Source organism: Plectropomus leopardus, chromosome 13 (assembly GCF_008729295.1).
Source record: "Plectropomus leopardus isolate mb chromosome 13, YSFRI_Pleo_2.0, whole genome shotgun sequence".
In the NCBI taxonomy this organism is placed as follows: Eukaryota; Metazoa; Chordata; class Actinopteri; order Perciformes; family Serranidae; genus Plectropomus; species Plectropomus leopardus.
Genome location: NC_056475.1, coordinates 3,028,926 through 3,050,501, shown reverse-complemented (window position 1 = coordinate 3,050,501; position 21,576 = coordinate 3,028,926). Strand labels below are relative to the sequence as shown.

Below are 21,576 nucleotides of genomic sequence, written 5' to 3'. Positions count from 1 at the left end.
AAACTATGCAAAACTTCCCTCCAACTTGCCAGCACCAAGGTCTCTCTTCTCCTTTGCCAGTGAAAATCTGCTCGTTAATGGGTTTTGTGTCATCTGGCTGATTTTCATTGACTCAAAAGGTTGTTGCCTGAACTGCAGATTCTGCTTCCACATTTTTGGATGCCCGCCACCACCGAAGACACAAAGAGTGTAAAAGCAGACAGAGAGAAGGCCCCGCCCCTCCATCTCTCTTTTGAACTCAGACCAAATTATAAAACAAGGTAGCGCTGGTCAAATATGAACCAAGATACTGTCACTGCATTGCCTGTTTCTTGCCTAAAATGTTTTCATAGACATAATATTAGTGCAAAGTTTAGCTATAAAACGCGACTTTCTGAACAGGAAGTGGGCACCATACAGTTTCCTGTATTGTAATAACAGAGGCTGAAAAATCTAAGATAAAACGTTAAAAGCAGCACTGGCTATGCGCTAGCTGGCTAACTGTAGCTGCTATTTTCTACCTTGTTCTGTTCGCTCGACCTTCTCAGAGGTGTTCAAAACACCGCTGAAAACATACAAAACGTACCAGAGGGTAGTCTGACTCTGCTCCTTCAGAATTTAGCGGGGATTTTTAATCCGTGTCTACTCGCCGTTTTTTAAGCTTCTCGCTTTTATGTGTCACTACTTCCAGGACTCAAAAATAGCTCTGGTTGTTTCTGGATTTGACCGATTGGCACATCCATAAACAGCACAAACTTTGGCATTTTTAGATCGCTTCTCCGTGCAGAAATCACTTCCTGCCCCCATCTGCAGTTCATGGTGACGTGATGTCATGTGCCAACAACCGAGTAAGTACGAGTAAAATTCCTGAAATTTCAAAAAGTACTGAGTTTTTTTTAGGTGTTGAAGTAATTAATTGTGTTTGCTCTCTTATGAAAAAGTAATTTATCTGCTTTTACACTAATTATACCACATTTAGTTTGGTCATAAATTAGATGCCCAGTGCAGGCAACAAAGGACTCTCTGGGTCACAAGAAAGACTGATGAACACACACACTCGGACACACACACACACACACACACACACACACTATGACACACACTATATGGTGATTTATTGTTCTTTGTCCTGTGTGTCTTCGACCAAAACTTTGCTGCAACACTCCAGCAAAGTTTGTTCTGTCTTGGCACAGAAAGACCCTGAAACAATTAAGACTCCATTACCGCACTTATACTCTTATATGCACTTAATTCTTCTCGCCCTTTTCTTTATGAGATCCAAACACATTGCCAAATCTCATCCCAATCAGTGTAAAACACTCCGTGATGAATAAACAAAGCAGCGGTGTGCTTGGCCCAGCTGGGTGATGCCGTCATTTGTTTGTTTCCTTTCGGCAGAAATCTCCTGTAAACACGAGGAATTCATTTGAAGATTGAGAGACAGGAATGAGGAAAAGCGTAGTCAATCCTCACACAAGGCCAAATGGCGCAATCAGTTCAAATGCCAGCTGGTGTTACTCCAGGGACGGAGTGATTGATTTCTCCTTGACAGAGGAGACAGAGCGGAGCCTCTATCCAACAGTAGTCTCCAAATGTCTTTTTTATAGCGGCGAGGATCATGAATGGATTCACTGTAGCAAACAACTGTAATTTAAATGGCGTTTTAAAACACATTCATGGCACCTGTTACAAATAGATTTATGAATACGGAATCATTTTTCACACAGTACAATACAAATCCTTTTTTATGCCTGTGTGTGTATTTTTATTTATTTATTTGGCATCCAGTTTTTATTAGAGAGCATACAGGAGAGAGAAAAGAAGGGACGGGCATGCCACCACCATCCCTGGATGGATTAGAGGTGGGCTGCTTAAAGCTGCACATTCAGTATTTTTGATTAAGAATGAATCAAATAGCTATGTGTATTGTAAAAGGGGTCACTGGTAGTGTCAAACCTGGCAGCAACTTATCACCTGACTGCAGCCCCCCGTCAGTTCTGCAGAGTGTTTCAGGGTCTTTCAGCTCATTGTTTTTGTGTCTGGCCCGCAGCTTCACTGTTTTGGTTCTCTCTCAGAGCTCTTATCAGTGTCATTTCCATTCGCAGCAGGCAGCTGTTTTCAGCCACAGAGCTGTGATAAACACACTGTACACTTCCTGCCCGTGCACCACCAAAAAGCACAATTTATCCAGTAAGCTGGTGAAACACGGTGGAGCATTTAGCAACCAGGGAGCCAGGGATTTTTGCTTTTTGAAAAAAGAGTGTGAAGTTCATCAGGTGAACACAAACATGACTCCAAATGAATGCAAATATTGTTGTGTCTGCTTGATGTGTTATAAGAAACCATAATGTGAAGGATGCAGGTTATATGGGGAGATTTGGGAGGTGGCTGGTGTCCCCATATTTAAAACAAAACTTTTACTTGTGTCCCAATTTCTTTTTTTTATATCATTCTGTGCCACCTCTCTAATGGTTGATGGGATGTTTTTGTCCATCTCACATCTCACATCTCATATGTGCAACGCTGAAAATGCACGTTGCAATGTGCCGCACAGTTCAGTGGCATTCAAAATAGGCTCTTGCAATACACACTATTTTTTGAAGGAATTTTAGGAACTTTAAAGATTAAATTGTGCTGTTTTCTTAGTGTTCTCTTACTTCTAGACAAGTCTGTTATTCCAAGTCAAAGCTTTTATTCAGACGTCTCTGTGACTTTGACAGGAAAGTCAGTTTGGGCTCTGATAGTAAGATAAATGTGTGTACCATTTTAGCTCGTTATGTAACGTGACTTCAACCTAAAGAGAACAGTAAATGCACTCTTTTGTCAGTTTGTCCTATTGCAGTACTGGACGGGGAAACAGTCTTTGACATTGAGCCCTGCTAACCCTCTCTGATTGGTCAGGTCTCTCCACCATTGTGTTTGCTGATGATGCAAAATTACATCACTGCTGTTTTCTTTAGTGACAATAACTGCTCAAAGTGAGAACTATTGGTGGGGCAGGCGTTGCATTTGCCCCATGCCCTTGCCTTGAACTGGCCTCGCTGTAGAGCCAAACAATAAGTGTTTTCCATTACAGATTTGCACAAAACTTTGTCTTTTGTCCTTTGTCCCATATGCTAAAACTAAATTGCTGTCTAATGTTTCCAAGTTGAGGTCAGTTACTGAGCCCTCTCAGTAAATACTGCAGGATTGTCACAGCAGTGTTGAAAAGAACGCACGATCCGATAAAAATAGAGATTATGAAGAGAAAGAACAAGCCTGTCATGCACACGCTAAAACATCTCCTTTGCTCATGTGTGAGTGTGAAGAGGAGCGGCGCAGAGAAACCAGCCGGCAGCAGAGCTGAGGTACTGAGAGAATGAAAGGAAATGAGGAAAAAGATGACAGGAAATTCTGATTAGGTGGTGGTTAAGGTAGGATGTACAGTAGACTGGGCTAAATGAGTCTCGATGTTAAAAACGACTGTCTGCTTCGCTGATAATGGCAGGAAGGTTATGTCTAATATCTGATAGAATATTAATGCAGTCTTTTATCCTAAATTAATGAATTCATTAAATTCTAAACATTTAGATATTAGATCATGTTTCAATAATGTCGTCATGTTTTAATCTGGTTTTACTCAACAGATCTGGACATTTTACAGCTTCTTTCGGTCATCTGAAGTTTTACATGCTTTTATTTGTACTTCATGGAAGAAACTAGTTAACACTTTGAAACCTGGAGCAACATCACTTTTTTTGTGTTGCTTTCAGATGCCTTTCACATGTATTTAAACCTTTCAGCAATCAGCAAATTGGTGCAATGTCTTTCAAAAACATATGGAAAAAAGCAGTTAGCAACTTGGCAAAAAGTCTTCCACAAATAAATTGATTTAGAACATTATTTTTTAAAGTTACAGGGAAAAAAAGAAAATAGGCAGATAACATTTATATTTATAATAATCATAATTATGTCTTTAAAATTATGTTAAAATATTGTAATTTTAGGCACTTTTCCCAGGTCAGTTTCTTGATTTCTTTTATTAACGCTTTCTTGTCTTGTCTTTTTGAAAGAAATCAAGCCAATTTGTGCAGGTTTCAAAGGTATAATAAAGCTTCATAATTATCTTCCATGTTCTAAACGCATTTTTTCTTCTTTCCAAATACATTACAAAAAACACAAAGTAATTTCCTGAAGACACAGTGACCCAAACAAGTTAATGAGTCCTTGAAATTGACATTTTCAGCTGATTTCTGCACAGTAATCCATTGTCTGATATATGTGCAAGTTTTGTTTATCTATATTAGCTTGACAAGTATGATTTAGTGCCCCTGACAAGATGCGAGGGAACCGTTTCCCCAATTTATTGTGCGGAAAAGGTGTGATATACGTTGCGATGTCTAGTTTTTGACAGTGCACAGCAGACCAGAGATAACGCTTTGATTAGCAGGTGTGCCGATGATACAGACGGCTTCCTGGAGGCAGTTTATTCATGCGACTTGGCTCTCCTGAACTTCACACTCTGGGCTTTGTAATGAGTAGTCAAAGATTTGATTAATGTCTAGTCTAATTACTAGTCCTCCTTGCTCTCTGGTTGTCAATTATTCCCTCCTGCTCCGCTTCTCGTGTGCTGCTCACCTTTCCCTGCTGGGAGTGTAACCTGTACGAGACTCGCAATGAGCTGTGAATCCCATACCAACTCCAATTATCTTCACTGTTCATCAGCCTCTGCAGCTCTAAGGCATAAACATGTTTTAGCGCTTCCATTGTGCCACATTTCAGACGCTAACATTTTGTTCCATAAATATAATCAGCCTGGAATCAGAGAGAGGTAAACAAATGAAGGATATGTAGCAGCGAATATGTTTATGCAATCATTTAAGCCAGAGAAAACATAATGCATTTTTTAAAATCTAAGATAACATGATTAAATTATGGTTATTTTAAGCTGCTCTCTGGGAAATTAACATAAGTGGCTCACATTTAAGAAGGAAATGAGAAGGAGAAAAGAGATTCTGGTAAAAAATAGAAAAACAATATGACTATCTTTTAGAAATGATGTTTTTGTACTACTAAATGGTTTCGTATACTTTTCATATACTTTCAATGTAGTTGCTGTGTGGATTTTATTCTTTGGCAATGTCCAGAAAGTGCCACGCACTTACCACACTGAAGTCATTATCAGGTGATTGGGTAAATAATTACACTGGCTGAGACATTTTGAATAGATTGCATATTCAAAATGTTTTTCAAATTAAAAAAAAAAAGAAAAGACACATTAATGGAAAACATAAATGCAGAAGTCTGAAGTTTAATCCTCAAGATACAGTATATTCCATATAGAGACTTTGCTACTGTATAATACATTAAATTAAAAAAATATATTAAAAATTGCATTTGTTATGTACAATATTTATAGGAAATACTATATATACTAGAATAATTCAGAAAGTCACTGAAAGCTGAATAGCTAAAGCTTATGTCTGGTAGAGGGAGACACGTTTTCAAGATTTTCCTCTGACATACACCTTTTAGTTCATCAACACACGCTTCAAATAGCAAGGTTACAACGGTCCAGAACGTCCAATCCTATAACCATTTTCTCCAATGTGTTTGTCGCCATGGATATACGACTGCAGTTGGCTAATCTTCTCAGTGCTTAGAGAATGAGCACGTTGAAACTGGGGCAAATACAATAGGCTGCTCTTAATCCAAAAAAATCACTTCCTGCCACTTGATTGTTATATGATTGCAGGGCACTGAAGTCTTCAAGTGTTCTCTTACTTGTGGCTGCTGTTTTCACAGTAAAAGAAAGGACTTTGCTCTGCTTTCAAGTTGTTCTCACCCTGCACATGAATCATATTGAGACGCTAGGGAACATGATGCTATGTAGGGTGAACGGGAAAAAAATGAATCCCTATTTTAAGAGAATAGTGTGTTTTTTTCTGAAAGGTGTTGAGAATCTGTGAGACAAATTTAAAATTCTGGTGAAAGTGGGATTAATTGGGCTTGCAAGTCTTTGAACAAGGTCGGCATGATTGATGCAGAATCGAGGAGTTCACCTTCAAATTTTAGCAACATGACCTCCACCTGTTCTGTTCTGAAGCCCTCAAACTGCTCTTTTGGATATTGAGTGTCCTCACATAGCTTCGTGCTGGTATTTAAAAAGTGTTTACTCTCAGAGATTGTGAAATAATTGGTGAGATCTGGCCATCGTTGACATCTTTGTCAAAGCAGGCTTCAGCACAGTACCTGAGACAGCCTCAATCGCTTCCCATTTCATCAGAGCAGACCTGTCAAATCCCACCATGAAACGGGTGAATGTGCCGTGACGCCGCATACATGCAGAATGAGACGCGACTCGTAGACCTTCTGAGAGGGGGGTGGGGATTACAGCAATAAGACAGAAGGAACATCAGCAAGAGTAAGTGAGAAAGGGGGCTTTAGGTAGAGAAACACATCCCCCTACTTAGCAGAGATCAGCATCAAGTACGTAACCCACATTCTGGGTCTTGGTATGACACGCTGCAGAAATTTGCCGCGGTCCAACACGACTCTGAACAACGTGCCTTCTTATCGGCCTAATATTCGAGTTTCACCCCGATTACGCGGTTAGCTTCTCTCCTGTTGCGATAGTGGGACACTGAAGGCAGATGTGGCGTATTGGGGTCCAAGGGAAGGCTGAACGAGCGGCCCTCAGGGTGAGCGAGGAGCAGACATTTCTGGGACACTTGATGTAACAGAGATGGGTAATTGGACCACTGGATGTAGAGGACAGAAAGTAGGAGATGCCAAGTGTGCTCTGTCTAGGAACATCTCAGTTTTATAAGTTTCTCCAAGAATTTATGCGTGACCGTAGGGACGGCAAAGTTGGTCAGTTGGTCATCACTTCTGTCCAGTCTGAAAGATCAACAATGGATGGATGGATTGCCTTAAAATTCAGAGGATGAACCATTATAACTGATGATCCCTTGACTCTGCATTTAGCACCACAGCAGGCCAGAATTTTTATGCGTGCAGTGAAATATCTAGAGGTGCACACTACATCGATCTGGGTCAACATATCAATTTAATAATCCATCATTCAATATCATGGACTTAAAGAGAAAATATCGATTTATATCGCCATCTTCAAGTATGCCTTCCTTTTAAAATTTGTGGTTTGTGTCAACAATTCTATCCAAACCCAACTCCTTCCTAAACATTCAAATAGCAGTAATTGCTTAGTGCCCGGCAGGCAACGAAAAGCAGCCAAGAAAAGGTGATAAGGATATTTACTGGTAATAGGCGGTTTTCCATTACAGATTTGCACAAAACTTTAGCGATATTTTTTAAATACGCAATTGCGAGATGACTGCATTTACATTGAATGATGTTCTGCGACTTTTCCTCCTTCCATGAAGCATGGCGATGGATGTTGAAAACATCAGCAGGTTTATTTCTGTTGCAGTGACCACACTAGCCTTCATTATTTCCAATCAAAGGGATGATGGATGATGTATCCTACTAACTGCTGTGCTCCTCCAGCACCACCAGCAGGTTCACATTTGTAGTTTTGAGTAAAATATTTCAGCACCTAGTAAATGGACTAATATGAAATGTGCTCAAGACATTTGTGTCTTTCACAGTAGGAATTAATGTGGTCATAGAATTCAAGGTCACCTGCAGTCAATGTGTTAAACGTGCTTTTGTCACGTTCAGCAAATAACACTTTTTCAGATACTAGTACAGCCTTTGTGGAATATGCCAAGGTGATTTGCTATTTCATGCCAGGCACAATCCAGTGCTATCACAGTGTGCATGTGCTTCTTGTAGCCCTCCCCTCCCACAAAGCAATATGCTGATCTCCATCCTCTAATCCGTAAATGTTGTTCCATTCGATCCAAAACGCAAGCCTTAAATACATTTCTTCACGTCTTTTAACAGCTGCGAGGTAATTAATGCAGAAAATTGGCGTGGATTCCACCTTTTTCATTTTCTTTCCCATTTATTGAAATTTAAGCCGATGTTTGAGATATTCAGCTAGCAGGGGTGAATCTGGGTTCAGCTTCCAGCATTGCATCGAAAGTAATGGTAGCATTTATGGAATAGTACTCTATATGAGTTTATTGTGAGGAACCACTTTTAATTAAAAGCTAATTAAAGAGTTAACAAGGTTTATTAAATGGCTTGTTAAAGGAATTTGGCGGGAAACAATTAGCTCTGACAGCATGATGACGCAGTAACAAGAACTTAACAAGAAAGATACTTTATCATCAGCAGCATGTTGTTTCTTCACTTTTTTGTAATGACTATAGATGCCCTAAATTAATACGGTAAACTCTGGTGAAATGTCTCAGATGCAGAACTTTCTTTTGGTGAACACATCAAGGAAATAAAAGCTTCTCTCCACCTCTGAAATACCTCCAGGATTAATCATTCCCTCTCCTTTAACTGACCTAGAAAACTGGTCTGTGCTTTTGTTTCCCAGAACTGTTTACTGCAGTGCTCAATACTCCGGGGCTGTCCTGCTCCACACTCAAATAACACATCCGACTCAATCTGAACTCAGTATCCTGGAAGCTCATGAACCAGAAAACACGATCGCGCGACCCTGACCTACAGTAGATTTGCCTTCATGGGCTCTGAATGCGAGAACTCCGAGCTCTCAAAGCACAAATGTACTTTTTAAAAAATCATGAAAACAACTCTACCCTCAGTGCATCACACATTTACCTGATCTGAAAACCTGCTGCAGCTTTCTGCTCGCTAATGCAACAGTCCTTGTTACTCTGTAACTCAAATGTAAAACCCAGCCACCCACTTAATCTCAGAGGGTGCCCTGCCTTTTGAGAACAGGCACACATTCAGCTATTCAGACCGCTCATTATTAAAGTCCAGAGTCAAGACCTACTTATTTAGTGCAGCAAACTATCCACATTTACTCACTGTGCTGTATAATCGTTGGCCTCATCCTCTGATTTTCTGCTCTGCTCAGGCGGCCTCAGAGCTCCTCAAACTGCCCTGTGACCGTTTTATTTTTGTGGCTGTCATGCAATCCCATACAGCAGCTCTGCCTCAAAGCCTACCAATGTGAATGGAGAATTTTATTCGATACAGAAGGTGGGAGATATTGGAGTTTTCTGAATGCACAAAAACATTTTCTCCAAAAAAATCATTGAACTAATATGCCCTGAATTTTTAAGAATCTGGCTAGACTTTTTCATTCTGCCCATAACAATGTTAAAAGAAAAAAAAAAATGCTTTATATCACCAACTCACCAAAAAATGCTCGCACTGAACAGTTCTGCAAACCGTTTGGTTTGCAGAAATTCACAATGCAAACATTTAGTTCTGGTGACTGTGTTGGTGTCACAGATGTAAAAGTGTACAACTCTGTAATCTACACAGCAATGCATACATACAGACTTGCAGTGTGTTGATGCTTAGATGATAGTAAGTCATTTGTTCTGTAGGTTGATGCTTCCTGAAGGCTACAGCCTGATCATCTTTTGAGGCTAGACTGTAGAGAATGTTAAAGGGAAATGCTTGAAGCCTTTATGCAGTCTTCATGAGCAGATAGAGAATATGCAGCGTAGCCCGGGGCCAAAGCTTTGCTGGGTAATGATCAGTGAAATCCTAAAATCATCTAAAACGGACTAAGCAGTGCATAAATTTAAGACATTTGATATGTTGATGTTATGTTTCCACATCTGGGAACAGTTTAAAAAAACAGCTACAACTTTTACATTGATTGCAAGATGCAGGCGTGAGTGTGTGTGGACACAACAGGTATTTTGCCTTTGACAGCAGGCAGAAAACACCTGCTGCGACCTGACTGACAAAACATCAGCACAAGTGGGTTGCCATGTTCTGTGCAGCCATCATGCGTGGCACGGACCGCTCTCTGTGCCGTTGATTCATGATGTTGGCAAGTGGAGCATGTGGAGAGAATAAAAATTGGGTCTAAAATTGAGCCCTGAGAGACCACAGAGGTGACATCTGCTGAAAAAGATAAAGTACTGTCTATAGTAATGAAATATAAAGCTAACACTCTCTCACAGAGCAAGTTCAACATACTGTGGTCAGCATACTGTATCTTCCAACGCAGAAAAGGTCTCACAAGGACAGGGACAGATTCAAGACTTGAATAAGGGGGGGTTGTATATAAGTTCAAATTATTTTTGACTGTCTAACACTGACACATAAATACAGTATTTCTCTCAAGATAAATAAACTATACTGATTACTTCACATGAACAATTCTAAAACAGGAAACTGCAGTTTTACAGTGTATTCCTCTGAAGGGAAAAGAGGTCAAAACAGTGTTAGATGTTTACTGTTGTAGCAAACTGTGTTAAGACATGTTTCTGCCAAAGTGTGCAAAATTAGGTTAATCTTTCTATTGACCCTCACTGTATGTGTATCTGGTTCTTATGTTTAGTGCAGAAGAGCTACGTGCACAGCAGATCAAATGAGAAGAACAAAAGCCTCGTGGTAATTAAAATTTCCGAATTTCCTGTTCGGTCGGCCACATGTCACCCAGAGGTGCCCTGACTGAAAAATGTTTGCAGGCCTCTAAATCAATCACTCTCACGAATTTGACTGTAGTTAATATCCAAATATAAATGTCATTAAGTATTTAACTATTGCTGAATAATGTAAGCTGCCTGCTTTGTGAGTTGGTGAAAAGCTATGAGAAGGTGTAAGCTCATCGATCACAATAGTACAGTGAGAAGTTTAATCAAATATCATACTGCCGCGGCAGGTGCCATATGGCCGGCCGGTGGCGTATCATACAGCCGTGAAAAGTGGCTTTTGGCGTAGGGATCTTACATTGAAACTGCAGTGCAAAAGTGGCTGTATCTGATGACTTCAGGATGAAAACAGGCTGGATGGTCCCGTTTGAAAGGGTCGTATCTATTTTTCATATGTAAAGATATTACAAATAAGCCTTAACTTGACACCATATGTTTGAAGCTTGAGCTGCACATAATCACCTAGTTATGTTATTTATGGTGTCATGTATTGTCAATGTTAAACTCTCTTATAACACCAATGTTTACAAATAGAGAGTTTAAAACCTTTGACAAATTGATAATTAAATAACTTCTTACACAATGTAAATAAGCACCTTTGTCTTCCCCATTCAGAAGAATTCATCAGAAATGAGGGGCATTTTATGAAAAACTGTGGCCCTGAAATCACTGTATAATGAGCAATAAAACATGAAATGGACTCAGTATCACATAGAGAACAAAGCCTTTTCCAGAGAAGATTATGTGTAGAGACATATTACAATATGAAGCAGCCCCCTGGTGAGACCGAAAAAACTCAAAGTTCTACAAAACCCACTAATCTTACTACGTCATACAGGCTGTCAAGGCAAGCTCAGCGCTGAGCCGGAGAAACAACCCAGTGCTCAAGGCGGTCAATTAGAGCTGCATGATCAAATATGTCAAACGCCGCATAAGGTCCCAAGACAAAGCATGAACCATCTCCAGCATCTGCTGTTTTAAAGGAGGTCATCCGGGGCTCCAGATTGGTGCTGTTTAAAAAAAGAAGCACTTTGACTACAAACAAGTTTGTCTAAAATGGTTGCTATAATGCAATGTTAAAGTCACTGTTAATGTCATCTTTGCCTGCTGGTTAAAACTGCACAACAGTTCACTTTTTTAAATTTCAAGTTTGGCCTAATGTAATACCTGCAAGACTATCAGATGGAAATCACATTAGCAATGATTTTTTAAATGTGATTATATTACCCGGCAATAATTGTTGAGCTAAAGAACTGCCCTTTTATTAGGTAAACGATATTGCATTTTAGATGTTTTAATACTGTCCAGATCAGTGAGTATTATAAACAACATTGTAGAGTTTAGGTATACATTTCAGGAGATAGGATAAAATAAATTACTGGGAGCAACAATGTCAAAATGGTCTGTAAGGAGGTTACCATATTTCCTGAAATGAAGAAGTAATACTTTGAACGGATCATATTTGGTCTGCACACTGCATGATACTAACTACACATAAGAGATGACTGTGCATCATATCTGAAGTTATTCTCCTTTTTTAATCTGTTTTCTTTTTTTATCTTTTAACAGAGTACACAGGACACGTGTCGACCAGCTGCAGAAGCTCATTGACACCATCCAAACAAATCCATAGGACAGATGGATCATCTCGTGTGCCTGGAACCCCAAAGGTGCGGCATTTATTAATTTATTAAGAAATATTGAATTTTTTTTTTTCCTTCCCAATGTTTATCTAACAGCTTTAGTTACTTTATGAATTACGATTTCAGTATAGAAAAACGTGAGAGGAGTTTATAAAATATGATGTTTTGTTGTAAAGTAGTCAACCCAAACGTTAATATTAGTACAGCTGAAACTATTAGTCAGTTAATCAATTTGCCAATTGACAGAAAATTAAGTGGCAACTATTTAGATAAACATTAAGTCATTTTCTAATTTTTCTTAAAATAATTTTGCTTTTTGGAGGGGTGTGTTTTGTTTGTCTTTTAGATTTTCATGCATTGTATACTTATACTTCTTATACTTAAAGTACATTTCTCTGATTATACTCACTCACTTTTACGTAAGTAGTGTTTGAAATGCAAGACTTTTACTTTTATCAGAGTATTTTCACAATGTGGTATTAGTACTGTTACTCCAGTAAATGAACTGGATACGTCATCCATCACTGACCCTTACTAATTTCACTCTTCTTACCTAAATCTAACAAAAAAAAGCACGAGCCAATCAGACGGAGATTAGGACAGGTCACACCTTTACTATCCTACAAAATGCAAAGTTGCGTGGCCGACATGGAGCTCACACTTCAGTAGTCTCCTTGTGTATAATAAATAATCCAATAATAAACAGAGACAGTGCTAAGAAAATCAATACATGTCACGCAGCTCTACAATTAAACAAGATTTCATTTTATATAGTAAAAAAAAATCATGTTATGTCTATATTTAGGAGGTTGGATGGTGATTACTCTACAGTATACCTTAAATGAATACTGACATCCACATCAAGTACTTGAGTACTAATGCCCATCCTTGGTTGGTTACTATACTAATTTCCTGACTCAATCAGTGCTTTTTTTTTTTTTTTTCAGGTGTACATGAACCAATAACTGCTGTCAATATCACAACACACAAATATTAGGGCAATGAAAAACAGGTCAAAACAACAACATAACAACAACACCACCAGGGCGTGATAGCAAATGAAATACATATTTGACATTCTCCAAACAAAAATAAATAAATAAATAAATACATGGATAAATAGATAAATGAATGAATGAATGAATAAATAAATAAATCCATGCATCATGTGACAAATCTGTGCTTTATTTTGAAAAAGAACTTAATCTTTTGCACTTGAGATATTGTTGAAATTAAAGTTTTTATAATCTTTTTTAATAATCCATTCCTAACACGTTATTTTGCTGTAATTTCATATATTTCCCCCTTCGCAAAACTAGAAACAGTAAAAAAAAATAGAGAAGTCTTGAATGATAGGATGTTAAAATACCAAATAGAGAAACTCAGTCAGACTCCAAAAGATGGGATGGGGAGGAAACACTGCTATTAGACCCAGCAAAGAAATACTGTTAACGAATAAAATCTGTGTGCAATACTAGCTGAAATTAAATTCTATTAATCCGTGAAGCTTCACATGCTGCACAATCCAAAATGACAAATGCTCTCCAAGTTCTTCTGTAAAACAAGTGAAGTGAATACTGATAACCTGCTTAGATGTGATGACTCATAGCGCTGCCTGGAGTGAGGAGGAAGGAGAAGCAGAAAGGCACTCACCATGTCTGTATCCGACACTGGCCCGAAACTCGTCACATAGATGTTTGTCCTCACTTCTGTCACACTCTCTGAAAAAAGACACAACAAGGAGCGCAAAACATTACAGCGAAGTCTGTGTACAGAAAGCTTTGCTGCAGCTCTGTCTTTGTTAAGCTGATTGTTTGTGTACATGACGGTGAAGTCTGCCTGTTGGCATTTAACTAAGCCGCTTCACATGAAAACTCAACTGTAATCAAGGGCTGGAGGAGCACTTCAAACTTGGGGAAAAACTCGACTTATTGCACGCTCCGTGGAGAATTTGTGGCCCTCTTGGATGGCTTAAACTCTTACAGTATTTGTGCATCATTTTGTCAACTTTGTCGTGCCACCGATGGCAGGTTTAAGCACTTAATGCTGGACCAATAGTATGAGATATTTCCTAAAACGTATGCATTGCTAGACAGCATTGGTAATACTGCAGTGTTTGTCCCAGGAGGGTTTCTTCAACCTCAATTTCGGGGCCAAAATGTTGCTGTGAGCAACTTCACAGATGCTTTTCAAACTCTTTAGTTCAGTAAAACTACCATTTGTTTGGCTCAAGCTTGTTTTGTCCACTACAGCATAAAATCTGCTTTGGGCCTGGCCCAAGTCTGTATGTTTGGAGAGGAGACATCCCTTTTGACCCAAAATAATTTTAGTTAGCCTGCCCCAAAAATATTTAACAGTCCCTAAGGGACTACTGGCTCAGGAATTATATGCAGCAGTCAGCGTTAAGGTTGCGGCTCCGTGTGTGTTTTTTGTTCGACTAATGGGCACACTTTGCTGCTATTACACAATTCTATGCACACATTATAATCACATTAGGCATGATGAAGTCTATTGTCGTATGAATCTGGCATGACTGTTACAGGGCTCGTCTGCTGTGTATGTTCCTGGGGCCAGTGTAGTTCTTTAACCATAATTAAATGTATCATTGCGCATTACTAGAAGAGGATAAAATATATTTGTTGTCATTGTTACAAATTCATTAAGTTTGCAGCTTTTGCATAAATAAGGTAAAAAAAACAACAAAAAGTCAAAACTATCAGACAATATTAAAAAATTAAACCTTTGAAACCAAATTGGCTGGATTTCTTTCAAAAACATGGGAAGATGGTAATGAGCCACAAAAGTAGAAATGACCCCAAAAATATAGAAGAAAATTAACAAGAAAATTAAATAAAAAAGAAAAGAAAAGAAAGTTAAGAAAAAGGCAAACAAGACTTGGAAAAAGTGCTTTAAAATGTATAATAATTCTGCAACATGTATAACATTGTGTAATGATGATAATAATAAATATAGTTTTTCCCCTATTCTATTTCTAAAATTAACTGAAAATTTGTAAAACAAATAAATAAATTAATAAAATAAATACATAAAAAAACTAAAAAAATGGCTTAGGAAAACTGCCTAAAAATTGTAATAATTTATTTATGTATAATTTAGTTTTAAAATATGTAATGTCGTTTTTCACTAGCTTTTTCCCCATAGACATTTTTCCTAGCTTTTTAAAAATCATTTTCTTTTATTTTCTTTCTTTATTTTCTTTATAATTTTTTAATAATTTCTTTCTATTTTTTTGCTATGTTACTGAAAGAAATTGCACAAAGTTTCTCAGGTTTCAAAGGTTTAAATACTCATGAAAGGCTTCTGACAGCAGCACAAGAAAACTGAGTTCACTCCAGGTTTCAAAGGGCTAAAACCTTTCCCATTCCATCCCCCCAACATACGTACACTAATTTTGTCTTTTTTATGCAAGGGCATAGGTTTCTTTTCAACATTGGGAGGTGGCACATACGAAAGCGGTGACAGGGAGTCTACCATATTATTCTGAGCATGAAGCACAGAATTTTCTGCGTTCTTATGCACCAATCTGTGCCTTTTCTGCATCATTTTGTGGTTTAATTTTTTTGCCAAGGACACTGGCATCCAAAGGGAGTGGAAAAGGTTAAAAAAAATTAGCTCAGATGTGCCAAACACTTATGCTTGTTCCTTTTGTTCTGTCACGATGATTTATGAACTATTCGTGACTCTGTAACAATGATCCAATTGATATTTAAACAGTCAATTAGCCCGGACTTTGTGATATTAATGTGATGTGAAATGTGATATCAGTAACTTGCTGTGGAATAATTGTTTCCAAATACTTCACAAAGGATCTGACTGTAGCATGAAGCAGGGCGTGATGTGGAAGTCGTGACAGATCAAAACTCGCCCTCCTCAGTGTGGGCTGAATCAGCTCCTCTGGGCCAAATGTGTAAAGCAGGCTTCTGGGCCACTGGTGAGACAAATAGCTGCTCCCAGTGGTGCAACAACTAGAGAGTGATGAGGCTTTTCTCCAAAAGTGAATAGATCCTCGGCTCTAACTGTGTCCCAGATCTAACCGACCACCCACAGGTGAAGTCTCCAATCGTCTAGCAAAGGGCCCCCTTGAGAAAGGAGATCCACTTCCACATTAATCATTCCTGTGACACAAATAGCTCTCACAAATACGTGATTATCACAACACCCAGTCAGCAGTTTGCATGGCGGGGGAACAGAATGAGTTGCCCTGTTTCTGTTTACAACAATGCACCGGAGCATAGGGCAGAGCTAATAGATGCAGCTGAAAATGAAATTAAATGGTTTTTTGCCGTTTCGGTCCAGTGTGTTTGTCTGAGATGGTCCCACGTGACTGTTTCTCACTAGGAACGTGGGTGTTGGGGCACGGCGGGGTGGCCGACAGGAGGAAGATTGGTAGCCTTGTTCAGGTACATGGAGATGCTGTTGACTTTGACTGAGTGTCCTGGCCATGAGGAGAGCCCCAACTGGTGCGTCTGCAGGTTTGCAGGTCGGGACGATAGAGGTCAAAAATCTTAACCATCAGCATGGGTCTTTCAGACTTCTTTAAGAAATCAAATCTTCTCATTAACAACCAATATTCTGTTATATAATTTATAGGATAATTGTAGATCTGTATGCAATAGGAAATTATTCTTATTTGAATCAGTCAGTAATCAAATCACAAGAATGTAGATGTTTTTCCAGATTTCAAAGAGTTAAACACTGAAAGTTTTGGAAAAGTAATAGAATTTTGTTGTGTGTAATGAAATTGTTGCAGTAATCTGCCATGGATAACCTTCCACCTAATGTAACATAATGGAACATTTATTTTCCACAGCTGTATCGTAATGTACGACAGTAGGCAGGTTTCAAATACAAATCTGCACAAAACTTTAACAATATTTTCAAAATGTCAATAAGATACAGTAGCCAGATGATGTTATGCGTTTCCACTGAGTGATGTTATGCAACGTCTTCGATAAATGGGATTTCTTTCTAAATTGACATGTTTTCATTGCGGGTATTTTATATTCTTAATTTCAATTTGTTCAATTTGAGCGTTAATTGAAACTGGCCTAATGTTTGGTTTATTATTATGTACATTTGTTTCTTTTTTCCCCCCATATTCCCTCTTTCTCTTGTTTTATTATGGGCCCTTGAGTTTTGAAATTTTATCCATGAAAGTGTGTTGAAACCCTGTAGACAACACAAGGTGCACCCTTTTCTGTTCTCATTGCTCTTGTGTGTTTTTTCACTGGCCTGTCTAGTCTCTAATAGCTTCTTGGGCCTGGTGGGAAAAGCCTGCTCTGTTTCACTGCACCACACAGCTCTGTACAGTCAGCTGCACTACGAAAGGAAACCATAGTGACTGTGAGCCCTGAGTGGCACAGCCTTCAACATCTTCTTGCCCTTGGAGATGTGAACCTCAGCGCAGAGGCAGAGTATGACATTAACGTCTTGTGCCTGGTTCCTCTCTCTGGTTGCTGTCATGAAGTCCAGGTCATCCAGCCTGGTGGGGCTGCAGCCTGATAGCCACGCTCGTGGCTTCGGCAGCGAGCAGTAGAGCAGAAATGACCATTCCAGCTGGCTGGCTGAGAAATGGCAAAGCCTGCTTGAGCATGTGGACTCGCTGTGATTCAGTTTGTTGTCCTCAGGGTGCGAATATTTGGATGAAATGGCATCAATTAGAGGGATTTCCACTGACGTGCTCATTTGCCATTTGGGCGTGATTGAACAAAGACCTCCACCCAAGTGGAAGGAGATTTTCTGCACAAAGTGACCTGACTACAGCGTGCCCCTGGTGTCACTGTGCTGTTTCTATCAGTTGATGTCTGAGGAGGGGCTAATGCTTGAAACGTCACGTGTGGAGGTAAGCGAATACATTTTTATGGGAGCATGCATTCGTGTGCGGCCTTTATTTGTTCTTACATCTGTTTTTACTTGGTCCAGCACCTAGTTTTTATCACTTTTGGATGTGTGCGCTGCTTGAACTTTTCTCACTGTTTATATCAGTTACCTTTTCTCCTGTTGGCATAAAGTAGATCTATAGAGGTTTTTATGTAGGTACCATAGACACCGAGCACAATACAACGCTGAAAACCACGCCCCAATATTAGCACCACACTACCCTGTAAAAATGAAACTACTTGTTTAACCTTTTGAAACCTGAAGCAACATCATTTTTCTTGTGTAAGAAACTCATCTTGAGTTATTTTTATCCCTCAGATTGATGGATTAGAGGTGAAGCAGAGTGCAGAGTGAGTGAAAGCAAACTTTTAGCTGTTTCGAAGCACTCTTGCAGGATTTTTGTACTTCTTTTAGATGTCAGTGTGAGGGTGTGTTTTAGCTGGTCTTTTAGTTTTCTTGTTTTCATGGCTAGCATTTATTAACATACTTTTTACTCTTTTCTTTGTGGTAATTACATTTGGTGTACTTTTTGTGTTTTACATTGCTGGGGTTGCATTTTTTTTTATCTTGGAGTTTTGTGCGATGTTTCTGTCTGTAACTTTTGTTGCAGCCTGTCTTGTCTAGGACACTTTTTAGGTTAAATAAGGTCAAATAAAACAAAAATTAGACTGAGCACAGTGAGCGGTTAAGTTTCACTTTCACTGCGCCTGGTGACCCCAACAGTGTGCTTGGTGCTCTGTGAATGTGGTGCAATAAATAATTGCACGGTGTATATATATTGCGGTAGTGCTATAAAATCTATTTGTGGCAGCAGATTTTTAAATTGTGGCAGCCTGCCACAAATAAATGAATGTGTAGAAAACCCTTACTTACGGTACAGTTTTTACCACCACACATATAACATGTATATTCATATATATATATTTTTAATTAAACATGCTGCTGTAAACACTTATGGAGACTTGAGGTAACTGATGCACATGTTAATGTATCCCAGTCATCCATATTCTCTTGTTTCAATTGCTAAAACACTAACCCAGTGATTTATATAATATACTGTATAGTGTGCACAACTTACCTCCGAGCCCAGGACGTAGCCTGTTGTCATATCCATCCAGCAGCCTGTCTAAGATTCTGGTGAAAATGGTGATATTGTCTTTGCTATCATCAGGCAGCGGCTCTCTGTGTCCCACTACTGCCCTGCAGGATGAAACGGAGTCAGGAAGGTGAAGTCAAAAGATGGAAATCATATAAAATGCAATAAAAATTTAATATAAAACTGATATATTGTTCCACTGAAGCACTGAGACTGGCATCCATTCAGGTTCCAGTGCTGTGAAAGCCTGCAGTGTGTTTTTATCAACCACTGCAAAGTCTTGACTCTCCACCACATAAACAGATTTATTAATAATATGTCGGTCCAAACATTACTAATATCAACTGTCAGTATAAATTAATGATCTGAGTGTGATTCATTTCACAATTTGACCATGATCAAAAGTAAAATTTAATGAGAATTTTAAACTAATTTTAATGCAGCACAAATGAATTAAGTACATTTTGTACTGTAAATGCGTCCTGCCTCTGTTACGAAATTAAGTCTGATTTCATCCGCCTCTTCAATATTTCTCTCACAGTCAAAATCACATGCAATTGCTCAGCCCCTGGCTTCAATCAATATTTGGATAATAGCGTCTGGTTTTGTTTGTTTTGTTCCGTTCGTCTTTACAGGCTGAAACCTCCATATTTACAAAAAAAAAAAAATTATGTTAATGAATTCTTTCCCAAGAAGGAAATACTCTGCAGCGTTTTGTTAGAAAATTCATCATACGCTATCAGCCACTGGTTATTAATTTACATGGCCCACAATCCCCAGCAGAACAATATTGTGGTGAGATGAAAAGGCCACTATACTTTAGGTGGAACACTGATGAGTTAATGAGTAGCGTCTTTAATTAAACTTAAATCCCCCGGGGAGCTGACCCATAATATCTAAGTAATCCCCATCAACAACCATTCCTGATGCTCTATCACAGACACGGCATTGTGCTGCATGGTAAAGACGGGAGCTTTAAGGAATTTAGTGCTTGAAGAGTAACCCGAATTTTCCCCTGACTGTTGCGTAAAGGGATGCCGGCACTCTCAACAGCAAGTCTGTCTTTGCCTGTTAGAAGGGCTTTCTGTAGCGTAATCTGTCCTATTATATCAGCTCAACACAAGAGTCCATTTGCGCTACAACACCATTAAAACACTAACTGAGTGAAGGTCACTGCTTAAAATGTATGCAATTGTAATTATTGTCACTTTGGGGCGGTTGGGGGTTTTAAATGACATTCTCGCATTCTCTGAAAAGCAAACATTATTTGTGTGCTTTTGGGCAAATGACTTCAGCCAAGCTAAGTGGCTGTAAGGCGATAAATAAAAATATCAATTAAACGTCACGACTCCCCCATGTTCCAGCAGGCACCTCTATATTGTAATGCTCCCGCATGAAGATTTATGAGGAAAAAAGTACATTTTTAAACAAGAAGGGAGAGCTGCTACTGCTTATTCTGCATTATAAAGTTTCAAATGCATCATTAGCACCACTCCTTTAACTAAAAGGCAATTTCTCTAGTATGGATAACATTTTGTTATTTGTGTGTTCACTATTTAAAGTTACAATCCTTAAGATTTAATGACCTCAGATGCAATGTCTAAAACCTTTTATGGTTGACATTTTCAGTAATAAGTGCTCTATTGAGTAGTGTTTATTGTCAGTGGTGGAGTCTGCCATTCCAGCCTGTTCTCCAGCCGCTTGGTCAGTGATCCTAGCATCAGACTCTGATGCTTTTTGCTGCGGTATGACACATTGCCGGGCAGTGTTGGTGTGTAACTTGGCTTGATGGAACCTTTTACGGTGTTATGATTTGCTCCTGGTAGGCCGGATGGCACCTAGACACCAATAAATGACGTCAGTTGCTAACGTGGCTGGATGGAACCTGCTGCGGCTGCATGATCTGCTGCTGGGTGGTGTCAGATTGAAATGCTTCTGGTAAAAATGCTATATAGGGGGCTGAAAGGTTTCTGTAGGGTGGGCAGAAGTGGAGGTGGTTTGTTTAAACAAACCCCGGACTTTCACCCGGGAGCCCGGTGATCGCTTCTCATATGAAAGTTGAGCCAAACATGCTGTTTTTTTTTTCCGTAAACCTAACCACGTGTTGCATCAATTTAACCACTTACACCTTTGTTGCCTAAACCAAATCTTGTGTTTTTGTTGACACCCCAGCATTGCTTGCTAACAGTCTATAAATTGATTTATCCATAACTTATTAACATATATTGTTAAAAAGGTCCACATAATATCTGAAATTACATAGTAAAAAAACATTTTTTATATTCATCTCAACTAAGTAAGAATTATAACTTTAAAAAAGAAGGCACAAATGAGGAGCCAGATATTGTCAGATATTTGAGGCTCCGTATCTCCACTGAGACTGAGCCTTTTAACACCAAGCTCACGATTTGCACCTCATTGAGTGGGGCACAGTTTGATATATTCTGCTTGTCAAACGGGT

The 21,576-nt window shown here is 39.0% G+C and overlaps 1 protein-coding gene across 2 annotated transcripts in view; it reads right to left on the bottom strand.

Annotated features, from left to right (window-relative positions):
- The window catches only part of gabra3 (gamma-aminobutyric acid type A receptor subunit alpha3), a 110,065-nt gene that overhangs the window by 28,747 nt on the left and 59,742 nt on the right, over positions 1-21,576 (bottom strand). For both annotated transcript variants that reach the window (XM_042499612.1, XM_042499613.1), the window contains exons 3-4: positions 19,098-19,219; positions 13,772-13,839 (exon numbers count right to left, since the gene is read on the bottom strand). In XM_042499612.1, the coding sequence (XP_042355546.1) occupies positions 13,772-13,839; positions 19,098-19,219 (190 nt within the window). The remainder of the gene's footprint in view (positions 1-13,771; positions 13,840-19,097; positions 19,220-21,576) is intronic.